Source organism: Pinus tabuliformis, chromosome 9 (genome assembly GCF_031772625.1).
Source record: "Pinus tabuliformis cultivar Carrire ecotype Pingquan chromosome 9, CPIR1, whole genome shotgun sequence".
NCBI classification, from domain to species: domain Eukaryota; kingdom Viridiplantae; phylum Streptophyta; class Pinopsida; order Pinales; family Pinaceae; genus Pinus; species Pinus tabuliformis.
In genome coordinates, this window is record NC_142307.1 from 1922441659 (window position 1) to 1922461443 (window position 19785).

At 37.6% G+C, this 19785-nt stretch overlaps 1 protein-coding gene across 1 annotated transcript in view; it reads right to left on the minus strand.

Annotated features, from left to right (window-relative positions):
- The window catches only part of DGL1 (dolichyl-diphosphooligosaccharide-protein glycosyltransferase 48kDa subunit family protein), a 69596-nt gene extending 54112 nt beyond the window's left edge, over window positions 1-15484 (minus strand). Inside the window, exons 1-5 of the mRNA XM_089438344.1 lie at window positions 15005-15484; window positions 14740-14876; window positions 14273-14398; window positions 6042-6095; window positions 5772-5885 (exon numbers count right to left, since the gene is read on the minus strand). Coding sequence (XP_089294470.1) covers window positions 5772-5885; window positions 6042-6095; window positions 14273-14398; window positions 14740-14876; window positions 15005-15278 — 705 coding nt within the window. The 5' untranslated portion in view covers window positions 15279-15484. The remainder of the gene's footprint in view (window positions 1-5771; window positions 5886-6041; window positions 6096-14272; window positions 14399-14739; window positions 14877-15004) is intronic.
- Window positions 15485-19785: the final 4301 nt, after the last annotated feature.

Here is a 19785-nt window from a genome sequence, read left to right on the forward strand (position 1 = left end):
TGAGTCTCTCACAGTTCTTCATGTTCTTCTCACCTTGTAGTAGTGGATGTTTCTGAACACACTGAGACCGTGCAAATAAAAAGGAAGAAAATTTTGTATTCATATTAATACCCGTTACTTCTAGGAAAACCTCTCCTCCTAGGAAAGCTTCTTGTATTTTCTAAAAAGAAACTATCTGACTTGCATTCAAACTTGTGTATTGCTCCAATATTCCACTTATTACAACTAAACTGTCTTCCTAACGAAATAAAGGGAATCAAGTCAAAACAAGATTATGCATTGCTATGGAGACAAACACGATTATGCATTGCTATGGAGACAAACACACTTATGGAGGGGTGAAAACCTCCAACAAATGAATTAGCCAATTCCATCATATGAATCTTCTTGTGGATTTCTATTATGCTTTATCTATGGTTGCCCACAAAAATGTCTCAATTGTTAAAGTCCCAATACTGCCATTACTTAATTTTCAAGATGGCTTGCAATTCAGCATCATACATATCCCTTAGAACATTTCAGCAACCAATCCATCAGCTTTATTGACTTCTGTTATGAATCATGGAACAAGAGATTAATCAGCAAATCCAATTAATATATTCCATGATCACCAGAATTTGACCATTCCATGGCACTATCTGAAGCAACAATATCATAGCAAGCACTTAGCACTCCATCTTATTATTTCCTATAGGTAAAGGTATAAATATACTAGTTGTAGAAGCCAAACCTAAAACAAATATTCACAAGATCCCTATCATCAACTAATGATAACCATGTTAAATTTCCATGAAACTCTGCAACTACTTAGATGAATACCTGAAAACTAAAATCTAGTTTACTTTCACCAAGATACAAAGACTTAACAATTCATAAGCAGAGAAATAAATACACAGAGATAAAAACACATCATGCAATTGACACACTTATTTTTCTCAGGAAACCCAGCATGGAAAACCTGCTTGCTTGATGTGGATATTTTATTGATTGTTCTTGAGCAATTGTATCTATTAAAAAGCAATCTGTCTCTCTTGAGAAAGCATTCTACTTCTCACAAATCTCAGCTAATACAATTGATCTTGGTTGGCCTAGATCCTGATTGATCTCGACCCTCTAGCACACAATTCTTCTTCTGCTGCCTCATTGACTTGCTCTGCAAAACCTTCTCTCTTCTACGCACTAGAAGCCTCCTAAATCCTTGCACACTAAGTCCCTATTTCCTAGCGCACAGCAGGCCCCTACTCCTAAATCCCAACACACTTGTGCCTCCTATTTTATAGGGAAAATCCCTATATCCTTGCACACTTCCTGCCTCCTATTTCTTAGGATCCAACTCCTCTTCTCTGTGCACAACCAGCTCCTATATCCCAACGCACTTGTGCCTCCTATTTTATAGGGAAAACCCCTATATCCTTGCACAGTTCCTGCCTCCTCTTTCTTAGGATCCAACTCCTCTTCTCTGCGCACAACCAGCTCCTAAATCCCAACGCACTTGTGCCTCCTATTTCTTAGGACACAATTCCTGCACTCTCCACAATCAAGTCTCTCTCACAAACTCGTGAGCTTTGTCTTGTCACAAACCTTTGTGCATAAAACAATTGAATTTCCTTGTGCCTGCGTCCTCCTCTTTATAGGCCCAATTCGAACATGCAAGGAGACCCAGTCCAAATTTAGAACTCGATTTCTGATTGAGAACTAACTGAGAGTTCTTCTCATCCTTGCTCCAAACAACGCTTCACTGAGTTCTTCTCGTCCTTGCTGCAAACAACGCTTTGAGTTCACTGAGTTCTTCTCGTCCTTACTCCAATTAACACTTGAAGTATTAACTTGTTATGTCTCAAATCAACACTGGAGAATAACTCGCTCTAACTGAACTGCTAACTGCCACCTCAGTCTGTACTATGTAGTCAAACTGATGAAGACTCCACTTAACTAAAGCTCCACCTCTACATATGCTAACTTAATGATTATTCTGGTAGACCGGAAATAACTCATCCTAACTGAAGTCCAACTCATGAGGACAATTCGAGATCTTCACTGGCTAAGTCACAAGCCAGAAGGCCTTGCTTGCTACATTTTCAACAAACCACCATATGCTTGATCCTTAACCCAACATGTTTTTGACCGAATTACTATGTATCTGTAAGGTCCTAATGGACCATACACTAATAATAATTAAAAATTAAAATACACGCATGTGGATGGAAATCCACAGTCAATGTCATTCATCAAGCTATGACATGAGAATACTGAAACTTATTCATTCAGTTGTCAGTTTGCTGAACTGACTATGTACTTTCATTCCTTGCTGTCCAGTCATTGGAGTATTACCCCTTTCTGTTATCCATCATCCAGTCAAGAGTTAGTAACTACTTGGACATTTTGCCCATTTATTTTGCTGCTTTGTGATTATTTTGTCCAATTGCTTGCTGGTTTGGTTCACTCGCTGGTCTAGTTTTGATGTTCTAATTAAGATTGTAAATCTGTGATCATGCAAAAGCATTTATAAATGGTACAATTATGATTATGTGGCTTTTTTTTTAAAATTTTGCATAGGTTACAGTACAAGTAACAAAACATACATGTACATCAAAAGCATCGCATCAAAGAGGGAAAGAGCATCACATCCCAGAGGGAAACGAGTCACTTCCATGAACCAAAGAGCAGTCAGACAACATGCCTTTGCCTGCACATGAAGGAGAACTAGCATATTTACATTGGCTCCAACTTGAACAGTATCTAGATTCTACATCTTTCTTAAAAATGTCAGTCCTGACTGAGATCTGGAATCTGATCTAAATGCAAATATTTCTTCCAAGTAGAGAGAACTACTTGTCTGACGACTTTAAAGTTAAAACTTAAAAGCATCACCCCCTTAAGAAAGAGATGTCTGTCAATCAAATGATGTCCCTCACATAGTCTTACCAACCTACTGGATCATCCATTTGTCCCAAACTATGACCTGTAGGAGAGACTGGTTGTTGCTCTCAGTAGCAATCTAGGTCTCGAACATTTTAGCAGCCTTGCAATTCCATGTTTAATAGTTGACTGTTTCAGCATTTTAACAAACCACACACATCCATTTGTAGGCCCATACAATGTGGTCAATCCTTTACTGCTAGACTGTCAGTCTGTCATGCGGCACCGACCAACCAAGTACTCGAGTCTTAAACAAGTGGGACTTACAAATGCCCATCTCCTGAGTCCTAGACCATCTTGTTTCTTGATCTTGATTTATTGCATGCACAATGTTTCCTCGTGTGCCATCATTAAAAGGCCCTACAATAGTACACTCAGTAAAGAATGCATTGTCTTCATGGATGATCATACCGGTTGTCTGGTAAGTTGTGACCATGTGGTTAAAACTGTTAGTTAACAATTTGTAATTGTTGCAACTGTGATAGTGTACGCTCTACCACCCATATGCTTATGATTAGAAATAAATTGCATAGAGATTAAATGTGAAATTTCTACTAGGTTGGAAAGAGGATTTGTGGAACAAAGGAACAATCAACTGCACAATTACTGGTAAGTGTCAATTGTTCACCAAACTCTATTATGTCCATGTCCTAAGGTACCTCCCAGATGCAGCGGAAAAAGCATCAGATTTGGATTGAAGATTACATCATGAAGTTGTGTTTTACAACAGATCATACTTTGAAGTATGATTGTTTATGTTGAATTTTGTATGGTGGAAGGTCTCGCTCCATTGTGTGAAATGATGCAATGTAAATCACAGTTCAGAGTGGAAAAAGATGTGATGGCTGGAGTTATGGAGGCGACTCAGAGGTGGAATTGATGGTTAATGTTGTGGATCCTTTTATGTTACTCTGTGCACATTTGCTGGATATTCTGGAAGTTTAGTAATGCATTGGGAACAAAATTCTTTGGTCTGAGCAGTGGCAGTGGGGTCGTAGAGGTAGGCCACTTTGATGGCACAGTTCATCAGCTCCTTCCTTTCAAAAAGTTTGAGACTGACACAAACTTTACATTGAGATTCAGCACGTCACAGGGGGAAATCAGCAGCTTGAAGTTGGATATTTCCCTCTCTTGGGTGTCTGACACTGAATTGGGCATTAAGTATCCCAGGCCACCAGATAGGTGATAAACACAGCAAGCCTGTTTCAGATTGGAGAAGGAAGTTGGCACCTTTGGAGCAATGGGGAAGAAAGAATTAGCTGCAATGTAGGAGGAGATCCTCAAATTGCAAATTAGATACAACCAACTGGCCACGAATTTGACTGCGACTATGGAACTCCTAGTGGATCACTGACTGATGCTGCAGAAAGTAGAGGAGGAGATAAATCCTCTCAGGTGTTAGATGGAGAAGCTTCAGCACAAAACAGAGCAGCATCAACACCAGTAACTCCCCTCCGGTAATCAGTCAATAAAGTAAATTTTGTGGTCCTTGATTTGAATGTCGTTTTGCCACCAACTGGTTCAGAGGTGGTTCTCATGGAGGAATACTCTAATTAGTAAAGATGGTTGGCTATGGAGGTTAAGTTTTGTCTAGTCTTAGGGGTGTTCTGGCGAGAAAATTTTGTGGTCCTTGATTTGAATGTAGTTTTGCCACCACCTGGTTCAGAGATGATTCTCATGGAGGAATACTCTAATTAGTAAAGATGGTTGACTATGGAGGTTAAGTTTTGTCTAGTCTTAGGAGTGTTCTGGTGAATATATACCTGCCGAATATGTAATTTAATTACCTATAACCAGCCTAGATCCATCTTAACTATGTATCTACCAAGCACCCAGAGGGATCAAATCTCTTGAGATTCAAACATCTTTTAAAGTGAAAAGAGATTTGATCACTCGTAGTTCACATTAAAATATTTTATTTATAATTCATGTTCTCCACATTAAAATGTTAAAACATGCCCCTTATATTTTTTTCCCTGTATGCATACATTTATTTATTTTTCTTATTAATATTTTCTAAAAATATTACATATCAAGTCCATATTACAAATATCCCTCATACATTGAATTAGAAAGCAGCTATTAATAGAAAGAAAAAATATAAGGAAATTTTTAATTTAAATTACTTTATTTTCCTCTATATAAAATAGATATAAAATCATGTTATTTAATATGGACATTGAAATATTTTACTTATAGTTGACACTGGACAGTAAAATATTTTTTGTTATTAACATATTCTTGTTTAAATATCACATGTAAAGTAAATGTAGAATGAATTACACACCATGTAATATCAATAATATTATTTCCTGTCATCTCCATACTAAATAGTGAAGAAATTACATTTCTTCCTCATACTAAAAAGTAAATTAATTGCTTTTTACTTATCTCCATATTAAGTAGTGAATAAATTACATTTCTTCCTCATACTAAAAGGTAAAATATTTTAATTTTTTTTGGTTATTTTATATCCCTATATAAAGATACGTAAAATTAAGGTGCAAATTGAAGTATTATACTTATGGCCGACATTAATTTCTTTTGTTATTACTATTTTTATTTGTTAATTTAAAGTATTATTTTACTATTTTTAAATATAAATTTATGTGACAACATCTCTCCCATACTGGGCTGTAGAATGCCTCTCGGCGCAATTATCAGCTGTCAATCTTAGATTCTAAGCCTGAGGTAGATATGGCTCAGCTTGAAAACATTTTTGTACTAATGCCATACTGCTGTGATGCCAATCACAGATTTTCAATGCAAAATATTTACAGTTATTGCTAAAAAAGGGCCTCACCTTAATTGCTGTAGTCATATAATGCCTCAAATTTATCAAACAGGCATACCTGCACAACTGACACCAAGGAAATAGAAGATCCTATCAGTGCTGGAGGACTAGATAGATCAGCTTTGGGATTTGCAGAGTATGCAGCAGGTGAAGCAGATAGCACTTTCAGCACCTGCACAAATACAAGACAGAAGTTACTCCTGTATAGCCTTTGAATGGAGGGATAAAAGCAAAATTGAAAACATCCAGTCGTGATTTTTCACCAAATGAGTATTGACTGGCTGCTAGAGAAAAATAATTTCAGTAAAGGTTCCTTAGATAAACTCACCAGGCTGTTTGCAGGATTTAAAGAATGAGCAATCCCTCGGAAAAGCACGGGAGCCTGAAAGGAAACTAACAAATTAAGCCGATAGCCAAACCAACATATCCTATGATACAATTCTGCTTGAAATCTTTAGATACAAAGCATAAATAAGCCCCAGAAAAGAGATAATACAAAACTTAGCAAGCATTCTATTGAAAGTGGGAAGAATATAAAAGGAGGCAGACCTGAACCCAATCCAGTACCTTTAAGTTAAAAGTAAACCCAATCAAAGAACGTCATATCATCAATTCTAATAGGCACAGTCATATAAAACAGGAATGATCACATCTTGGAACATTTGTCTTATGAACTTTTAGCTTAAAAATCTTTAAGAAAATTGTCAACATCTATAAAAATAAGAAATTGGTAAAGAGAATTGCTTCACAATCTATAAACCAAGGTATTTAGACAGTAAATACAAACACAAATCCCATTGTTGCCAAGCAATTCAACAGATCTAACTCGTGAGGCAAAACATCAATAAGGAGCACAAATGCTTATTTATCAAGACTAGAAAAACTCAATACTGCGCATTCATTGAGGCTAAAAAATTAAAAATAGCCTTCAATGAGGGTATGCTTATTTTAGTGCATTTAATATAGGGTTAGTTGACTGTTAAGTAAAATAGCAATAGTGCACATTCATTCCAGTGAATAATTTAAAAGACTTTTGTTTCTACTTTGACTGAAAATCTGATTATAAAAGCACCATTTATATGTACAATTTCTAAGACAACAAAACTGCATGTCAATATCACGCCCATAATTGTGTCTCTAAATCATTATGGATGTTTACCAGGATCCAGATGGATAGATGTTTACCAAGTCATAAACCAGACAAAAGTTCCTCAAAACCTAAGTATGCTCCTAAAAGTATGCCTCCAACTCATGCATTGTTCTAACTATCTTGTAATAAAGAATGATTATCGTATTACATTGTAACAACACCCTTGATGAACCCTCCTAGTAATAAATATATCTCAAATCTCTTTTAAGTCTCCAAAGGTCATAAGGTTAAAACATCAAGATAAGTAACTGCCAAAGTTGCCAATTGGGTGTACCTCGAGTAGTTGCGAGGAAAACTTCTTATCCTCACCAACCAGGTTCAAATCCCACTTTGTGATATGTTTCCTCTTAGTGAGCCAATTGTTGATGAGTTATTGACCTGGGTTTACCCTAGGTAACATCTTCAAATGGTAATTTAGTGTACGTGGATTCATAAACAAAAAGATGTCATAAATCTCATAATTATGGTCAAAGTGTACAAAATACCACCTCTGTAGCAGCATTGGTGTTTAGTAAAGAAACCATTGAGCTGTAAACTGCATCTTACTAGTAGTATAATGGAATTTTTGCATGGCAAGGTTTTGTTCCCGACATCACATAATGAGGATGTTGATTTGAGTAGTAGAGCATTGGAAGGTCTTTTGCATCGGCATGGTGCCTTAGCATGTGGAAGACATTATTTGTCTCTGCTAATGATTTGTCTTCTTTCGTAAGTATAACTTAGGAAAAGTACAATAATTAGAGTAAATTAATTATTGTGGACAATTGGGTTATTTTCTAAGGATAAATAATTTAATTATTCAAGTGACTTAAAAATAATCTCAGATGTTGATCTCCAAGATGGTTCTAGAAGGGAGATTGGGGTTAGAGATTTGGACTCAATGAAGATTATAAAGGGAGCCTAGCGAGAAGGTGAAGGCACAAGACGAAGAGCACAAGTTGTGTGAGCAAGTCATCAGGAAGAGAGAGTGATTTTCTTTGTAATGTGAGTGGCTCAGTGTACCAGTGCACAGAGAAGGAGAAGTGCAAATGGATTGGGGCGAATCCAGGAGGGTCAAGTAGGAGGAAATGCAGGGCCGAGTTGCTGGAGGGAGAATGTATTTATCTAAAGTAGGCCGAGTTACTCAAGTGCTAGGGTTTTTCCAATGCACATTACTGGCAGGGCAAAAATCGAGTTGCTAGAGGTCGAGTTCTTCATGCCAATTTCATCCGAAGGCAGATTTTATAGAGGCCAATTTATCTAGGCTGAAATCAGTCTGAGGGAGCCGAGTTGCAAGTTCCAGATTTGTATTTTTCCTTGTATCTTTGTGGGTCAAAAAACACATAAATTTTCCAGATAATGAAATGTTGGAGAATTGTCATGGAATAATTAATTTTGCAATGTGTGATTGATCTCTCTGGTTTATTTCCGCTGCATATTTTTAATTCTAGAAGTTAAAAATACCAATGATTTTATTTTTCGGTAAATCAATGTTTATGTGGGTAAATAAATAAATTGTTGGGGATAAATTAATTTGCCATGAGAAAATAAATTTGGTTGGTATTAGAAATTTAACATGGTATCAAAGCAGTCTAGAAGACTCTGAAAGAGAGATCTGAGATCACAAGGGTTTGCAGCAGCAAGTTTTCCTTTTTGCAACAACAGAATTATTTCTTAAATTTTGCAGTTGGGTTTTGTGGTTGCGGTTGATTTGTGGAGATGGCATCATTGTTCAGTTTGAGATACGAAGACAGGTTGGATGGGGTATCAAATTTCAACCCCTAGAAGGAGCAAATTACTAGATTCTAAAGTCAAATGGTCTATGGGATTTAGTGAGCAGAGACGTGCAGGTTCCTTCAGATCTGAATCTTGCAGCCGAGCATAGGGTGAAAGATATGAAAGTGAGTTGCATAATTCTAGATGGTGTGAGAGATCATATAATCCCCCACATATCAAGGAAGGACACTGAAAGACAGATGTGGTTAGCTCTAACCGATCTTTATCAAAGTACAAACGAGAACAAGAAAATGGTGTTGAAAGAGAAGTTGAATAGTATTAAAATGAACAGATCTGAGACTGTGACATCTTATCTCACGAGAGTCCAGCAGGCTCGTGATGAGCTTGCAGTTGTTGGGGAAACTGTGCATGATTCAGAGCTGGTCAAAGTTGCTCTGAAGGGGTGTGCGAAGCAGTGGCCCACTTTTGTGGATGGGATTCTTGCTCGTCAACAACTTCCTGATTGGAGTTGGTTATGGGATGACTTCACCCAAAAGGAGATCTAGGAAAATTCCTTGACTAGAGGACAATGAAAGGGCGATGAGGAGAAAGATGAAGTTGCTCTTGCTGCACAAGCGAAAAAGGGCAAAGCAAAGGCCAAGCAAAACCAAGGTGGAGGAGCATCTTCACAAAACAAGGAAAAGGACATGAACAAAGTTAAATGCTTTGCTTGTTATAAGTTTGAACATTTTACCAATCAGTGTCGTAACAAAAAGAAGGGTAGTGGCAAGACTCTTACAATAGCTAATACACAGATGCAGAAGTTGGCGGAGAAGTTCGAGAAAAACTTCTCCCTAGTATCTTGACTTTCTGGAACTATCACGAGAGGTGTCTAGTTTGTGGACAGTGGAGCATCTTGTCATATAATGAGATCTCGGGAAATCTTCACCAATGTGATCAGGGGGCACAAAGATGTAAATGTGGTGTGTGGTGACAAGGCCAAGTATGCAGTCAAGGGCACTAGGAATATCGAGTTTCAAATGGGTTCAAGTGGCATCATGGAGGTGAACAAGGTATTATATGTTCCAAGGTAGGAGAAAAATATCCTTTCAGTTTCGACCATGGAAGACGGACTCCAAAGGACTAGAGATCAGCTTTATGAGATGTGAAGTGGATGTTGGACCAAAGGGGACCAATTTCAGCAAGAAGCATGTGATTGGTAGGAGAGAGAAGGATCTTTATTTGTTGTGAGGACAACCGATGAAGGCTCTCATATATGAGAGTGACTGCCAGAGTGAGATTTGGCATAGGAGGATGGGGCACCTACACTACAAAGCTCTTCCGATGGTGCAGAGGATGGTTACTAGTTTTCCAGAGATTCGGGTGGACCAGGATGGAGTGTGCAAAGAGTATACGCTTGGCAAGTAAGCCAAATTGCATATCCTCACAGTGAGATCAAGTCAAAGGGTGTGTTAGACTTGGTACATTCGGATATTTGTGGTCTTATGTCTGTGACGTCAATCACAAGTTCCTTAAATTTTGCAACGTTCGTAGATGATTATTCCATGAAGACTTGGATCTAATTCTTGAAGACCAAGGATGAGGTCTTCCTCAATTTCAAGAGTTCAAGGCTCTTGTGGAGAACCAAAAAATGGAGGAATATTAAGGTGTTGAGATCAGATAATGGGGGTGATTTTACCTCCAATGAGTTCCTGGATTTTTGCAGGGAAGCAAGAATCAAGAAGTAGCTCATAGTACCTTACAACCCTCAGCAGAATGGGGTTGTCACGAGGACAAATAGGACCATAATGGAGGCAACGAGGGCAATGATCTATGATCAGGAGTTGCCTATGTTCTTGTGGGCGAATGCCTACAATACAATGGTGTATGTGCAGAAGCAAGAGTCTTCATAGGGTTTTGGAGTTTGTGACTCCTAAGGCGTTGTTTACAAGAGTGAAACTGGATGTCAGTCATTTGTGCATATTCAATAGTCCAACTTATGTCCATGTGCCTACAGAGAAGAGGACTAGGTTGGAGCCCTTATCTGAGGGGCGTGTTTGTTAGCTACAGTGAGGTCTCAAAGGCCTACCGAGTCTACCTTCCAGGACAGAGAAAGGTGATCTTGATTCAGGATGACAAATTTGATGAGGACAAGACACTTAAGATATCTCATGCAAGGGAGTCAACAGTGGTAGAGGAGAAGGGGCGAGAAGCTCCTAATACTTAGCAGGTACCAACAACACCAGTAGGGACACGGCCAGCAGATTCGGAGGATGAGATGGATATTCCTTCGAGCTCTACCAGGGGGCCGAGATGGGCCAAACAAACATTGAGAGATGTTGAGGAGCATGTGGAGGTTCCTAGTAGAACTTTTAGACAAAGCTAACCACCGACCAAATATTCCAGTTATTTGGCACTGTAGCGTTAGCGAGTATGAGCCTTCCACTTTTGAGGAGGCTATAAGCGAGCAAGTCTGGAGAGATGCCACGATAGAGGAGTATAACTCCATCATGAGCAATGATGTTTTGGATATAGTCGAGACTAGAGGGGAAGTCTATGGTCACTTCTCGATGGATCTACAAGATCAAACATATAGTTGATGGCAGCATTGAGAAATATAAATGCGAGGTTCGTGCCAAGAGTGGGCTATGAGGAGACATTCGCACCTGTCGCCAGATATGCATCTATTAGAGCAATTATGTCCATTGCTTCAAAGGTGGAGTGGAGGATACACCAGATGGATGTGAAGACTACTTTCCTCAACAAGGTTATTAAGTAGGAGGTGTATATTCAACAGCCTCAAGGTTTTGAGGTATATGGGAGAGATTCCCATGTATGTAGGTTGAAGACAGCCCTTTATGGGCTGAAGTAGGCTTTGCGCGCATGGTATGCTAGGATTGATGGATATCTTCTTGGTTTGGGCTTCACCAAGAGTGAGACAAATCCCAACTTCTACTTTGTACTCGTTGATGATGAACCGCTCATCTTGTTATTATATGTGGACGGTCTCTTCTTGACAAGATCGGGGAAGCTCATAGGGATATGCAAGGAGGATCCTGCTTTAAAGTTCGACATGAAGAACATCAACTTGATGCATTGCTTTTTGAGATTGGAGGTGGCAACATCTAGGAGAGATTTTCCTTGGGTAGGGTAAGTATGCAGTGGAGATCTTGAGGAGATTCAAGATGGAGGAGTGCAGGCCTATGTCTACACCTATGATCATTAACCTGAAGAAGTTGAGTGGTCCTGAGGGTGAATTGGTGGATCCCACACTGTACAAGCAGCTAATAGGTTCTTTGATGTATCTGGCTAACACTAGGTCGGATATGTGTTTGCTGTGAACACACTCAGCCAGTTCATGGTGTAGCCGAAATAGATTTATTGGGTGGTAACGAAGCATGTGCTGAGACAACTGCAGGGAACAGAAGACTTTGGACTGTGATATGTCAGAGTTGGCGGGGTGGAGTTGCAGGGGTACACAGATTCTAATTGGACAGGAAATGTGGTGGACAGAAAATCCACATCTGAATGTTGTTTCAACTTGGGATCAGCCATGATCTCATGGTTCAACAAAAAGCATCAGTCAATGGCACTCAGTTTTGCAGAGGCAGAGTACATGGCAACGACTATGGCGAGTTGTGAGGCAGTGTGGCTTCACAAGATGCTTGTTGGATTATTTGATTTGCATATGGGGCCAACAGTGATATATTATGATAATTAGAGTTGCATTAAGCTCTCTGAGAATCCTATGTTTCATGATCGGTCCAAGCATATCGAGATCAAATATCACTTCATCAGAGATAGGGTATAGAGGGGTGTTATGAGATTGCAGTACATTTCTACAAAGGAGTGGGTAGTAGATGTACTGACTAAACCTCTAATGAGGGAAAATTTTGTGAAGTACCGAGATAAGTTGGGGGTGGTGGAGAATCCCTTCCTTGCAAGGAGGGAGTGTTGATGTGAATAGTAGCTTTGAAAGGTCTTCTACATCAACTTGGTATCTTAGCATGTGGAAGACATTATTTGCCTCTACTAGTGATTTATGTCTTCTTTCCTAAGTCTAACTTAGGAAAAGTACAATAATTAAAGTATATTATTTATTGTGGACTATTTGGTTATTTTCTAAGGATAAATAACTTATTTATTTAAGTGACTTAGAAATAATGTCAATCGTTGATCTCCAAGATGGTTCTAGAAGGGAGATTGGGGTTAGGGATTTGGACACAATGAAGATTATAAAGGGAGCCTAGCAAGGAGGTGAAGACACGAGAGGAAGAGCAGAAGTTGTGTGAGCAAGTCATCACAAAGAGAAAGTGAATTTCTCTGCAGTACAAGTGGCTCAAAGGACCAGTGAACAGAGAAGGAGAAGTGAGAATGCATTGGGGCGAATCTAAGAGGGCCAAGTTGCCAAAGGGAGATTGTATTTATCTAAAGGAGGCCGAGTTGTTGGAGTGTTGGGGTTTTTCTAGTGCACATTAGTGGTAGGGCACAGATCAAGTTGTTGGAGAGCACAGACGAATGCTGGAGGCCGAATTCTTCAGGTCAATTTCATCCGGAAGCACATTTCCTTGAGGTCGTTTTATCTAGGCTAAATTCATTCTAAGGGAACCGAGTTGCAGGTTCCAAATTTGTATTTTTCCTTCTATCTCTATAGGTAGAAACAGGGTTGCAAGGGAGCACACCCTTAACTTTCACATCTCTATCACAACAATCCCCTGCACAAAGGAAAACGGTTGTACACCTACTCCCGTCATTTTCGAAGCTCTCACTTCCTGCAGCTGCTCTTGTAACCACATCCACATGTAACACCCATGCAACATTACCTGGGATGTTGAGATTTAACTGATGATTGTTCTTACCAATAGTTGCTGTTCCAAAACCATCACTCCACAGATCCTATACTCGCACCACACAAGTAACAACTTAAAAGAGGGTTTTGCTTTTTGATTCATTGATTGAAACCAGTTTTCCAACATAACAAAACAAACCAAACCCAAATATAACAACAACAAACCAAAAAAAAAACATCAACCAATATGAACCTGCCTTTCCTAGGCTAATTGGCCATATTGTCACCAAGTAAAACACACATGTTAATATTTCCATTAAGGCCTTCCAAACTCTCCAAGTTCACCATGTAAACTAACTTGCAGACATCATGATTTCATAATTCCACTCCACAAGATTTGCCTTTAGCAGAGAAACTTTAGTATTGGAACAAAATGTCGCCTAATTTCTCCTCTGCTATTTTCTGAACTTCTTAACTGAAAAACTTTTACGAATACAATTTTTTTCGCATTAATAAGAAGAAACAAGTGTATGATATATCAAACCAAAAAATTTGACTGCAATAAGATCATTTTCATAGAGCCAATAGACTACTACTCAAAATCTCACTGGCTTTGAAGCAAAAGTTAAATCAAGTAGCAAGTTCAGAAAATCATCTAAACATTAATAAGGTAATGCAGGCAACATTAAAAGTAGAGAGACTGGTGAAATTTTAGTTGTTAATGCACTAAAGATACAGTTCAGGTAATGATGCATGACAATTCTGAACTTAATATAAACACAATTTCAAAAACCTTTATTTTTCATAGATGCCATGTGAATGTCATCAAACAGTCATACTCGTCTAAACAATTATGGCACTAGAAAGCATTTTTGTCATTCTAACCTTGCATAACCCCAAAAAAGCTACGAACTGCAGTACTCACCTCGAGCTTTTTCTCTCCCAAAATAACCTTGGAATCGATTACATCGTCACTCACAATCAAAGTATGATCACTGTCAGTTTTCGAAACAGCATAGCTAGTGTGATCAATAACCAAAGCACCCAGGTCCTGAATTGCATCCAACCCCAAAAGATAAAATAACCATCAGATTAAGCCAGTCGAAGAATACAGCAGATCAAGATAGAAACAGAACCATCTTTGTCAAGCCAAGCGTATTTGAAACCGGAACGACTTATTTGCAAACATCCCCACAAGGAATTGATCAAACCCACTATTTTTTTGTTTCATTCTTTTGTAAATGATGTTCTGTTAACAAACTGAGCTAAAACTTCGACTTAGCTGCCATAATATCTATTCAAACCCACTAATATTGTGCTATAAAATCACTACTATAAATTATCCGAACCAACTTAAATTATGTCTTTTAAGGACAAAGTTCATGGACTCACTTCATCAAAATCAACCCCGCAGTCAGCAGCGATATCACGAATGAGATCAGAGCTGGTAGTGTCAGCAGCAAGAATCAAATCATGGCCGGAGTCAACAAAGTCCAAAATTGCAGACAAATCCAATGAGCCCCCCAGATCTGCATGTGCTTGCAATTAAACATAACCCTCAGAATATAAAAGGTAAACCCTACATGGGCCTTAATCAAGATCAAAATGCACTAGATACACACTAATGAACGATTAAACTGCGAATGGCAGAACTTACTGTCAACAGAAGGGGCAAAGAGAATGAGTCCATCATACAAGTACTGGCCGTATCTCTGGAGCGCGAGCTTGGGATCATGTGCGAGCTTGAAGTCGAGATCGAAACCGCGATCTGTGAGTGTCTTGAAGAAAATTGAATGAGATGACTTGATGGCTAGATCGTCCACGAGCACGAGAATGTGCCGATCCGTCGGACTCTCGGGAGAAAACCCAAGTGAAAAAATGGGGAACAGAAATAGTATTGATAATGTAAACAGTCGGATAGTCGGAGCCATTGTTACAGAAAACAGGGTTTACACGGGGTTTTCTCCGTCTCCCTTCACTTGTGCGAATAGTCGTCACTTTATCGTGAAATGTTATAGCTGACTAGAGCACGTCTAAGAGGTTGACCATTGATATTTCAATATGGAGAACTTCTGAATCTTTTCGGCCCGATTCCTAAAAGCGATGGATAGTTGGGTGGGTTGTGGTGTACCAGTTTTCCCGTTGTGTGGAGTTTCTTAATTCGGTGTGTTGAATGGAATTTTTATTTTAATAAGAAAAAACTCTTTTACCATAATTTTATTAATTATTAATTTAATATTTAGGCCGATATTTAGGCCGATAGGCCTTTCCTATGCATCAACTTTTCGTCAACACTTTTATTTTGATCCGTTAGATCAGATGAAACACTTTCATTAGGCCGATAGGCCTTTCCTATGCATCAACTTTTCGTCAACACTTTTATTTTGATCCGTTAGATCAGATGAAACACTTTCAACCGTCGATCTGAACCAGAAAACAAAACAATGGAAAATCAAGAAAGCATGGAAAGTCAAGAAAGCACAAAAGCTCAAAAAAGATTCTATGCAAAAAAAATCAAGAAAGCACGAAAAAGATCATAAAAATCAAAGATGGAAAGAAAAAAGCTCAGAAAAGCAAAGATTTTTGAGGATTTTTATTTTTTAAATGCAATGTATTATTAATTTATTTTTATAATTTAATTGAAATATAAATTTAAAATTTAAAATTTAAAAATTAGTTTAGATTTATTTTTAGTTGTAAGTTTATTATGTGTTAAGAGGGATTTTTTTTTGAGGTATTGATTTTTTAAGAGTGAAAAGAGATTTGATTTTTTTTGGCATTTGGTAGATGTAGAGTTAAAATGAATTTAGATTAGTTTAAATATTAACCTTTAAATAACTCACATTAGAGAAAAATACCATGGGAAAAAAACCATAAATTAAAAATATGATAAGGAAAAACCATGGGTTGGAAAATTTTATATTTTATATTTTAATTTTAATTTGACTAAGTCAAAATGTTAAACATTGTAACATCTCTCTAAAATAATTAAATTCAATTTAATTCCATGCTAGCTCCCATCATTTTCCTGCTCAAAAGATAGGCGTTCTCAACACCTTAGCTACTTCGGTGGGCGTTGCAAGTTTATGACGAAAATCACCTTGAAGATGAGAAAATTGACCTTCTGGAAGTTTTTAATAAGAATGGTTATAGTAGGTCTCAAGGTCTTAAGGCTTTTCAAAATGCTGAAATGGGTCCTAAGAGTAAGATTGACCCCAAGGATTGGTCTTCCAGTGTTCATCTTCCCTTTATTCAAGGGACCACAGATAAAATTGCTAGGATCTTGAGGAAGCATGAGATTCATTCTTCTTTTAGACCTCTTAACACTATATGAAGTTCTCTTCATTTTGTTAAGGTCCTGATTAACCCCAAGGATTAGAAGGGTGTTTATATCATTCCCTGTTCTTGTCGAGCTCCTTATATTGGTGAGACCGGTCAATCCATTAACCAAAGGATTTGTGAACATGTTGCTGACATCAGGCATGGAAGGTCTCACTCCTCCGCTTTGGTAGAGCATGCAGAAAAAACCAATCATCACATCTCCATTGAAGAGGCTAAGGTCATTGTGAGGATTGACCATTTTCATTATCGTAAATTTAGAGAGGCCTTAGAAATTGAAAAAAAAAGACTTGTTAATTTAAATAGAGATGATGGCTGGAGTATCAACAGATGCTAGATTCCTGCGCTTTCTTCCTAAAAAAATATTTTTATTTATTTATAGATTAATTAATTAAATTTTTTTGTTAATCCCCATATTGCTTAGTTTATGACTCTCTTAAATTATTTTTCGTAATATGAATAGGATTAAACCTTAATATTAATATAATATTATATATAATAATATTCATTAATAAGATTATATAGGGTTATAAATCCTTTCTCACTTGAGGGGGGATGTGAAAAAGAGAGCGATGAGGGTTCTGTCGGCAGGAGGACTCGAACCAGGGCAGCCTAGGCCATCGGCCTAGGGTGCTGCAGATTAGACCTCATTTTGGATGACGAAGACTAGGAGGTACGGGGTGGGTCAACAAGTTTTCTGTGGAGATGGTCCATACAATGGCCATGTAGGCTGTGGGTTGGATCCAGGGTGCTCAATCTGCAAGGATCCCAATGAATATGTTTACTGGGACAAATTTCATCCAACCGAGAGGGTACAGTGGATGATTGCAGAGGAGGTTTTGGGCGGGGATTCTTCCTTCGTTTCTCCCATGAATCTCAGAGGCTTGATCCAGTACACAAACCCCACCAATTCCCCCTTTGATCCTTTGTTTACGTAATAGATTATACCCTAAATTATTCATTAATCGAGCATGTCCAAAGGTATGAATCAACAATCCAACTGTATATATTTGTGATGCTTACTGGTGCAAATTTTCATTTTTTCACAAATGCGTAATAGCGAATAGATTTACCTTAAATTATTCAACGTCCAAAGATATCAATCAACAATCCAGTTGTATAGGTATATGTGTGACGTTTACTGGTGCAAATTTTAATTTTTCACAAAAGCAGAATCGTTGTCAGGGTTTACCGGGAAGAGCTGTGGCAGTGTAGGCGACCAGGCTGATTGAACCAATATCTCTCCTAAAAAAATTCAACAATTCCAATTTAATAATCCTATCGGCCTCTATTTGTACCTTTTGGGACAATTGCTAGTTATTTTATTATTAATTTTTTTTATAATGATGTAGGGTGGGGAGTTTAGTCCTTTAGTCTTATCACATAGAGTTAAAGATGTCTTTCGTGCGATTTGAAATCAAGTGGAAAGAATGACATTTTAGTCATCTTACGAGGAGATTGTAATGTTAATTATTAATATTTGTAATTTTAGGGGTTATAAGATGGGGAGTGATTATCTATGACTTCAATGAAAAAAAAAAGTCGTAGATTACTCATGGCGTTTAGGAAAAATAATAAATAATGAGGGAGAAATATGCGGCTTACTACAAGGCATCCTCCTTGCTAACAAAAATCAGATTTCCTCTCTCATTGTGTTGGGGGACTCTCATATTATCATTCAGCACATGATTAAAGATTCAACTCCAAAAGATTAGTTATTGGATAATCTCTTAAAATGTCTGAAGAAGGCAACAAAAGATATCTCAATTATGAGTTATAAGAACATGCTATGAGATAATAATAAGGAAGTGGATGGATATGCTAAGGATGCAATTTGAAATTTGGTGAATTGATGGTTAATGGCCAATTAAAATCGTCCTTCATTACTTAGTAATAGTTCTAATGATAATTCGTAAAGCATCAAGTTAAATCATAAACTAGGAGTGTTTATACTATAAATTTTGCTTTATTATGGGGCTCTATTGGAAGGTATTCACCTCCAAAAACTCCTTTTTTATCTGTGTGAATAATGTTTTTTTTTTTTGGATAGGAAAGATCAGTGTGAAAGACTTAGACTTATGATAATGTATTTTCCGCGAGCCACACACTCATTTTGATCTAATATAATGATTGATGGATTGTACAGTGATTAAGTTAGTTTGATCCATCCTCACCTCCCTCCTTTGTGATTCATAATCCTTACACCAACAAGGGCATCAATAGAGGTGATGAATTATTTATTGGTTTTGAGTTGAATGAGTTTGATTGCTCCATTGTTCCTCCTTTCTATGTGGTTAGTATAGTTATTAATAGATTGTGAGGTGATTTAGTTTGTTGGTCCACAATCCCCTCCCTCCTTTGTGTTTCATAATCCTTACACCAACAAGGGCGTTAACAAAGGTAGTGAGAATGGTTTGTTGATTTTGAGTTGATTGGTTTTGATTGCTCCATTGTTCCCTCCTTTCTGTGTGGTTTGTATATGTCTATGTGAATAAAAATAAAGGAATATGTCTATCTTATAGTGCATTGGAGTAGTTTTTACAACTATTAAATAGTTATCCTAGTTTCCTTACTTTTTATAGTTCTACTTGAGATCTCGAGGATGATATATTTTGTGAGATTGTTTTCATGTTGGATATGAGTGATTTTACTAAAACAAATATGGATAAGCACATAAATGAATTGTTCCAAGATTAGACTAGGATTTTGTTTTTCCCAAGGATGCATTGCAATGTCTTGGAGTAAGCTTATATGACTATAAAATGATGCAGGTCTAACCATAATGTCTGCACATTAATAATTATCACACACAACACCAAATTGAACTGAAATCCACACACCAAGTATGCACATAAAATATTCAACATTAATTTAATAAATAAAATATTTACATGATAACTATTGGCCTCATGCTTGGCCTCTCACTCCTCATACTCACTCACATTTACCTATCTCTTACATGCCTCATAGCCTCACCAAAATTTATACAAATGGATATGAACCAAAATAAGTTCTAGAACCTCAACAAACTCCCAAAATATCTCTCATAACCAATAAAAACTCTAATCTAATCCCTTATCCCTAGATAAGAGCTAACTA